The following is a 9,534-nucleotide window of genomic DNA, read 5'->3' on the forward strand; positions in this document are numbered from 1 at the left end:
ATCCCGACGGCCGACAGTTCGCGCACAGGGCGTGCGCGCGCGCGCGCACGCGCGCAACCTGGACCCACGGCCGGCGTCGCAGCAGGCACGGACGCGAGGCGTCGGGCGAGCTCCGATATTCGCGCAGCCGCGCGACTCGCGAGCAGCTAATTTCGCTACGTGCAAGTCGGCCGGTAGACGGCGCGTTGCGACGCAGGCGGCCGAAGCCGAGCGACGTAACGGAGCGAGCGAGGCGAAGCGTATCCGGCGTGTCATTGTCGTTGACAGCGATTAAACCACCATTGGATATTAACCCGTATAAGCTACCTCGCCTCGAGAGTTCCGAACCAGCGGCGGCGTCTTCTTGGAACCGGAACGGGAAAGTTGGAAGGGGAGGTGGAAGAAGAGAGCGATTAACGGAGCGGAGCACGAGCGTGTTCTCCTGTCCTGCGCATTTAACGGTTTCGCGAGTCTCGAAGATGCCGCAGCAGCCTCGCGAACGACCGATTTAGCTTGCGCTCGGTGGACGCGGCGCGCGGAGGAAACGGCTGCGTCAGGCTGTGCGCGACAAGTGCGCTCCACCGCGATCCGGATGCGACTCGGAAGAGGCACTCGGCCAGGAAGCAAGCCCGCTCAACCGGGAAGAGAGGCCCCCACATTGACAGGCCCACACGACACGCGAAGAGGACACGGCAAATCGTCGTCACGTCGCAAATCCGCGACAAACGCCGTAAGACGAAGACGCCTCTCCATCCTTTCAGATGATTTCAGATCGTTTTCCTTGTTTCTTGCCGCGAAAGAAAAAAAAAACGCGACACTACCGCATAATTCTCTTACAGGAGCACATCGCGTGCCGCAATGATATTAATATGTCCGTACATGCACGATATCCCGTCACGATATCCGGGAACCGGAGAATTGTTGACATTCTCTTGCGGCACTTCAGATATATTTCTATCATTCATTACTCTAATTTCTCTTTTTTAGTAATTTAACTTTTTCATTAATTATTTAGTAATTTAACTTTTAATTATATATAACACGAATTCGTGTGACATGTCACTCCAAATGTTTGGTTTACATATTACTTTTTATTGATATTATTATGATACAACTAAACTCATACGTTTATATACTACCAAAAATATATAGAAAATCAATAGTTTTTAATACATTATTAATATATAATAATAAATTAAAATGACAACAGTTGAGAAAACTTTTTAAATATGATACCTGATACAGAAAACTTTTTTTTATATATGTAACGAGAAACAATTATATATTTTTTTATACACTTGTACAAATTTCTAATTATAATAGTCAATAATTATGTCTTGTCTCTTTCAATACTTTACTTGCTTGATGCAAAATACTTGTCCATTGAATAAGGCATTACAAATTTCATTAACATTAAAATACATAATTTGAAATATTAAGAATTGATTATTGTGTCGCATACATGCCACTGGTCATTTTATAATTACAGAGAATTTATGCCGTAAGCTGCAGAACTACAGAGGAAGATATCGTTATGGATACGATTTCTAGACGTGAAAGTAGTAAAAATACAAAGACATGTTTCAAAAGTCTGGAAGATGATCTAAAACACATCAGATTGGAAGATAATAACAAGATTAAAGAAGTCTTTCCATGGTTACCAAAATTCAATGAAGATTTACATTCATGCGCAGGAAGTAGAAATTATCAACATCTCGAACGTTTACTTTCGTTCTACACCCAGTAAGATTTACAACAGTTATCAAGATCCAAATCAACGTTCAATTATTAAACCTTTTACAAGTAGAAATTTCACATACACAAATTGGATTTAGAAAAGGTATTATACATATATATATATAATTTTGCCATATTTCAGGAATATTCTTTCTAGCATAGCAGAAAAGCGCACTGTCAAATTTAGAGATGAAATTAATTTGACGAAAAATCATATTAATAAAATGTTAATATTCTTTCATTTGTATTGGCTTGATATAAAACAGGTATTAATCTTAATTATTTGTTGCCGTTTTAAAGAATTAAGTATAAACATAGTTGTTTATCTTTTATCTTTTCTTTCTCTCTCTCCTTCAGGAGATAGCTGATCATACCCAATATTTAAATAAAATATCAGCTTTGTTAAATGTGTATATAGACATGGAGTTGAAAATTTCCATGGAAGAAAGAACTTCTAGTCACGATTCTTCTAAAATTGCTGCAAAGATTCTTGCAGCACTGTACATATACTTAAGTAAGTGTTAACGAGAATTGATTTTGAAAGAATTGATGTTGCAAAAATTGATTTGACCTGACTGTGTCGATAAATAGTTGTATCTAACATTAAACTTGTTTACAGATAACTCGGAAGAGCATATTTTCAGGGTATTACTTAGAATTAAACACACGACAGAAAAATATACAAAAGTCTGCAATCATATATTTACGTACGTAATTTTTTTTTTGCAAATTAAGTTATAAATTTATAGGCGTCAAACAGTATTGAGATAATACAGATTATTATGTTCCCTTTACATTATATTTCCTCGCAGGAAGAGCTTTACTAATCTCAAAACAAAGACGACGTCTATAACCGATGTAGCTTATGTAAGATATTTGCTCGCCTTTAAAATGTGGAGAAAAATGGAAGAAACAACAAAGAAGAATTTAATTCTCAAGAAGAAGTTAATTCTTTCCGACAAAAAGGAAAGAATCAATAAATTAGCTCTAATGCTGCTAGGACCGCGTATGCCGAAATTGCAAGACGAATTATTGAAATTTGTGCCTAGACCACCTATGGGTCAAGAAAATGAAACACTATGGCTAATACAATCAAATCTATTTGATAAAAAACAAGTTCATAAACAATTCTTATTATTCGAAGACAAAATGGAGAACTCTACAGATTTAAAATGTACCAAAACAATTCATGCTGATCAGAATTGTTCAAAGTCTCAGGTAATGATTACCTTCGTTTAATTTAATTTTTTGTTTCATCCCCCAAAATTATGTGTGAAGGTCTTTACGTTGATTATTGCAAATTTCAACGTTTGGGAAATTGCTTTTTCAGAAACATCAGACGGATTCGTTATTTCATCGGAGCAACTCTAATATAGATACATCTGAACAGAAAATAAATAAATGCTTAAATGGTTTGCGAAACAATAATACGCTACCAAATAAATCTTTGGATCAAACTTATCTACAGAAAAAGGGATCAAAAAGTCTTAAATTGAAAAAAAGAAGAAAAAAATCAAGAGAAACTATATTAATTGATTTAACTGGGGATGATGAAAAAACTATTCCCTACGTAATAGAAAGAAAAAGAACTAAACGAAATTCGAAATGTTTGAAACTCACGGAAAACATAAAAAGCAAAAAGCATATGAATTCTTCAAAATATTCAGACACGCTCGTGAATGTCAATATTAAAGAATGTCCTAACGAAAACAACAAAGGATTTAGAGAAAATGTTCATTTAGAGTATAAACCTGCTTATGAAATTAGTGACAGTACAGAGGATTGTATTTCAGTTAGTAGCAGGTCTTCTTTACATGATTCCTGACATAAACCAAATTTTCAATTTCAAAATAATGATCATCTAAACGTAATAAAGAATCAGACGAGTAATATCTGTCCAGAGTTTGCGAAAGAGGATGAGAAATACGATTACAACTTGCATTATTTGAAATCACCGATGTTTGTCGATCAGAATACTAATGAATTAAAAGCAAATGTGTGGGAATCGAAAAAAGTAGAAAATGTAACTAGTTCTTATGACAATTCAATAACACAAAATAAGGATGCATTAACATCTCAGGAAGAAAGTGCCACGGAGACAATATCTTTATTCAAGACGTGCCAAAATGATATTGCAGATCAGCATTCTTTTAAGCAGGAATTACCAACGAGCATGAATTGTGCGATGCAGAACAAGTGTTGCAATACAATGCACGATATTGACTTTAAGATAATAAGTAATTTAAAGTCTCTAACTGATCATAGTTCACAAATTACAGAAATGATAAAGCAGAAAGTATGTCAAGTTAATAAATGTCCAAATTGTTATACAAAAATTGATTGTAAATCATTATTTACTGACATTACCGCGGCAAAAACACAAGAGAGTCTGCATAATACATTTAATGACAATGAAAAGGATATCAAATTAGCTTGCGATATGAATATAATGTACACAGTAAGAAATGACGGTAGTAAATGTGTTTATGTTTTGAATCATATCGATGAACACGCCATGACTGTACACGCTGAAAAAAGAATGCAACGTCTAGATAAATCTGATGACAAATGTACTGTTTCATCTACGTTTACTGAAGATCAAATTGTAGAACTACCATCGTATAATCAACATGTCAATAATGTAAGAATAAATGACAATACCGCTAAATATTCTGAAGCTATGATAAAGGAACAACAAAAACGAAGCGATTGCGATTCTTCTGTATTAAACGATCGATTACATTCCTTAGAATTCAGCATATTTGACATTAATTCTTTTGACATTGGTTCAAATGCAGAAGTAGATTGCAATCTGAAAAGCTTCCCAAAAGAAGCTGACGAGATAACGAACAATTATATAGATGACTCGGAGCCCAATTTCTTAAATAATATCCAAAGTGAAACTCTTCTGGATGATTTCTTCTGGCAATCTTCCGAACAGCCCGATATTAACTGTGACAATTTGACCGGTGTACCACTTACGTATACGGACTATGATCTTGCTATAATAGAAGCAAAAGACACTTCGCACAATTTATTTGGTAATGACGAAAATGACACCAAGATATTTTACGATAAAAATGTGTACATGTGTACGTCCGATCGTGATAAATGCATTTATGTGAAAAATCACACTGACGAGCACATTGTAAGTACGAGCGCTGAAAAGGGAATGCAATATCTAAATAATTCTAAGGACACATGCACTGTCTCAACTACATCTACCGAAGATCAATTTGTCGAGTCGTCATTGGACAGTCAGCGTGTCAATTCTGATAATAAAAGAAAATGTGACTATGAAGATACTCCCAAATATTTCGAAGATACGATGAATGGGCAACAAGGAAGAAATAATTGCGATACTTCAATGTCGAACGAACAGTTACATTCCTCTGAACTTTATACTCTGGACTTTTTAGAAATAGATTCAAAAGAGGCTAGTGAAATAATGAGAACTGATTGTATAAATGACTTTGAAAATATCAGTTGCTTACATAATATCCAAACTGAAACTTTGGATGATATATTATTGAATGACACCACTAATTTCCTACCTCTGAAGCAGTCTCTGTTCGAATTAGACAATGTATATACGGATACATCTTTAAACAAAAAAAATGTCTTGTGCAATAATCAAAATAACGCTATTGATAGTAGTATAGATTTGGTAGCCTCTCATTTAAATGCTGATAACACCTTTCTGCGATTACCAGCAAAATCTGATAAATCTGTCAATAAATCGTAATAAATTTCACCACACAATGCCAAACATCTCTGTTAACTAATTCATCATCGCTCTTCTCTGGGCGTCGAAGAGCCATGGAATTTCGATACTTTCCCTGATAAGTTAAATAACGATGCCTGAACTAATGCTTTTATGTTTTGCAAGAAAGAAGCTGTTGAAGGCTTTCATATTCTGGAAAGTAGAATAGATCAATTTTTAAATGAATTCTATATACCCGAGAGTATATATATTTCAACAAATTTGCTAACAAACCATTTAATTTTACAAAGCAAAAATTCTGTCTCAACATCAAATTGCGTAAAATATGCATTTTCGTCCATGGATGATTCTGGTCTTTTGATTAAGTTTCAAATAAGATGGTTAATTCGAAATATGGATTGTTGTACGTTTGTAAATGCTATTGAGTCGCAAACTATCGGATGTAACAGATTATTTACTGAAGAAACCATAAAGAAAGAAATTATGGAAAAGGAATTATGAAGAAAGAAATTATGCAAGAAAGAAAATACGATAATAATAAGAAAGTATTCTAATGTTCATGAAAAATGTCATATTAAAAAATCTCCAGTCTCAAGAGATGTACTACATCAAGTTTCAAAGGTTTTATATACGTCTGGATATATCCATTGAGACCTACCGCCAACAAATCGCTTAATATCATAAAAGGAATAATATGCTTGAACATCTAATACAACTGTATAACATATAATTTTATTTTGAATGAATCTTAATAGCAACTTAAGACTAAATCACAATGATTATAACCGAGACCATAGACCATAAGATAACAAATATCATTAAGAAGTAGACTGTCAGATGTATCAAATTACCACCATTGAAGAAACACCTAAGAAGAAAAAAGAAAGAATTGTATCTATAGTTCTGCCTCTTTTAAATGCTAACAAAATTGCCTGTTCTCGATCAATACGGTGTTCGAAAAAGAGGTTTTATTTTCTACAATAAAAGGTAACTTTAAATCTATATTTTGATATATTTTTTGAGATTATTATATGTTATTTATTATATTTATAAAATTTGTAAAATATCACAGAAAAACATCAAGATTACACATCTTTGAAGATTATCATCTTTCTACACCACAAAATTTAAAAAAAATTTTGTCATTTACTATAGAAATATTTGCAGAATTGCAGAATTAATTTAAAAAAATTTTTATAGAATACTAATGTGTGATAAATTAAAATGTAAAAGTTATTCATCAATGAAAATAATATATATCTAAGATTAGATTGAATATAAGACTAATGTAATTATGTACAAAACGTAGATGTAAAATATTTAGAACATTTTGATTTTTTAATTTGATATTTGTCATGAGAAACAAATTAAATCTTATTTGTCATAAAAAATTAAAAACATTTAATAATTGATATAATCATAATATTTAAATCACATCAGTTGAAGATAATTAGAAATGTAATAGTGTAAGAAAGTAATGCCTTATTGGCTTGATAATTATTAATTAGCATGCCATACTATTGATCATCATGTAATACTTATACTCGATTTTTTTTTATTTTCAGAGCTTGCATATACAGAAGAACATGAAAAATAATGCTGTGGGTGAGTATAACATATTTTATCATGCAAAGCCTTTCTCATTTAAAAACTCGGCAATCTCCATTATAATTAAAATTTTAATGGCAAAAAACGTAGTTATCAGCTTCTGATCGCGAAAATTTATGTTACATTTACAAGAACATTTGTAGAAACATATACATCTAATATTTATTGATAGAAATATATGAAAAAGGCAATTGAAAAACGTCAGTTTTGAACTAATAATGATAATAGCCTATTTATAGATTAAATTATTACTTGATATTTCGATCTTTTATCGAAATGTTATTTTCATAAATAATATTTTTCTGAGTAACCTTTTAGAGAGGTGACGAGTTTTGCAATGAGATTTTCAATATATTCTAGCCTTTTGTGAATCGATTTTCCTAGGATATGAATATTCCAAATTCAAATTATTTTCAAATAAGATGATTATATAAAAAAAAGTATTTAAAAAATTATATATGCTTTACTTTATTTAAATAACGATTAAAGGATACATAACAGATCTATGATGTTATCTTTTATATTTTGTAAGATAAAAACAATTGATATAAATTGTTAAGTGTAGTAAAATTGGATCATACAAAGGCTTAATATAATAAAGAAATTACGTTTACCGTTTACATTTGTTTATTACAGCGTGATTGATTGTCATTTATGATCCTGAAGAAGTCGCCAATTTTTAACTACTTGCATAATGCGCTAAGTCTCGTAATTTGATGATAAAAATAAAAATTGGACATATGATATTGAAAATTATTACCATCATCAAAACTTCCAAGTTGTTAAATCACAACGCGATGTATTGTTGCCATCTAGGGGAGATTCTGAGTTTTAAAGGTTTATTTCCGAATTTTGGAATTTATTATTCCTGTGGGTTGCATAAAATGTAAATGTCGTACATAATTTTTAACAAAAACATAAAAATAAGAATAAATTTGAACAATTCCGTATGAAAAAAATTTCCGCGTTGGAAAAAAAACTAATAATGAGAAGAATGAAATAGAATAATGGCGTTTCAAACTAAATATGTATACTCATTATATAAATTGTTAAGGATTTTACGAATTTATCAAAAAACTTAAAAACAGAGCTTATTATTGTTGCAATATCAAAGCATTAATATTTGTGTAAAAAAATTAAGAAAAAAGTTAATTTATATATTTATTTTGACCGTTACATCATTATTTGTATAATTAATTTTTTTTTATTAATTTTTAAAATTGTTTTATTTTTTTATTATTTAGTCATTTTTTATTTTATATTTTTGGATTTATTTCGTTTTGACAATTTATATAATGAAACTTTTGATGCATACTTAACTTATTTCCTTTTTTTGTCTCCGGTTTAGAATGACCGTCTAGGTGGCAATTCTAACGCGATATAAATCTCGTACAGTTATTCAAACATAATCTATAAGAATAGGATTAGTCTGTACAAAAACAGCTCTTTTAAGTAATGCTTCGTTATGATTATAGATTATTGTATCATATGGTCAAGAAGTACTTCTGACAGATTTTTTTTAGAGATATGTATTTTATGTATATATATACATATACACACACGCACGTATATTATTTTATAGTTGCATTTAAATATTAAGTAAATATATGAATAATGCGAAGTACGTGTTAAAGAGAAAGAGAAACTAATTAGTAGTAATCTTATTTACCCTGAAAAGTTAAATTTCTGAGGTATATTTCCGAAGTTATTGCAGAAGTAGATTTAATAGGAATAACTACTAAAAAAATTTTATTACCCGGATTATTATATTTAAAGAAAAATACAAGATATTTTACCTTAAATTTTACATAGGGCGGAAATAATTAATGACAATTATATTAATTATTGAAACTAGAAGAGACTGTGCTTTGAATATACTACTATTTAATATAATCCGGAAAATTCATAGTTTGATAAAGCCACATATATACAAATAAACACAACTAGTAATAATTTCTATATATTATGTATAACTAGTATATATACTGTTTTCCTGTGGTTTTTTTTTAGCTTAATTGAATTATTAGCAAAATAATATGTGTACAATAGATGAAACTGAGTCGCTAAATATTTTATTGTGCGCATTTATTGCTATTTGGCAATAAAAAGACATTTACTCTCTTATGTAATTTATTTTTACTGCACTTTTCTCTGACATATAAAAATCTGAACCAAATCATAATTTGTATAAAGTCTTTTTATTTAGCTGTTAAATAATTATTTTTATTAGGTAACTTGAGATATATTTAAAGAAACAACCTTATAAATATTATTCTGTGCATAATTATTAAATGAAGAATTCTATCTCATCAACGAGGTTGACAAATTCTTTACAAAGAAGAATCCTATGACATTTAGTAATGAAATGTTTAATCTGTTATATATATTTCTCCTATTGATATTAAATGTAGAGACTGATTTTATGATACCTTATATTTTATACAAGTAGGTAAGAGAAACCTCTTGATAGGGAGACCTACTATTAT

General features: G+C 30.9%; 1 protein-coding gene across 1 annotated transcript; it reads left to right on the plus strand.

The window, feature by feature from the left end:
• The first annotated feature begins 193 nt into the window (after positions 1-193).
• On the plus strand, positions 194-5,485 carry LOC105455964. The gene is given in 7 exon segments (XM_011699692.1): positions 194-709; positions 1,469-1,722; positions 1,859-1,982; positions 2,074-2,230; positions 2,336-2,423; positions 2,529-2,934; positions 3,047-5,485. Coding segments are annotated over 7 exon segments (3,582 nt in total). The 5' UTR covers positions 194-571; the 3' UTR covers positions 5,462-5,485.
• Positions 5,486-9,534: the final 4,049 nt, after the last annotated feature.

The sequence above is a fragment of the Wasmannia auropunctata genome, unplaced genomic scaffold, assembly GCF_000956235.1.
Source record: "Wasmannia auropunctata unplaced genomic scaffold, wasmannia.A_1.0 LD335828.1, whole genome shotgun sequence".
NCBI classification, from domain to species: Eukaryota; Metazoa; Arthropoda; class Insecta; order Hymenoptera; family Formicidae; genus Wasmannia; species Wasmannia auropunctata.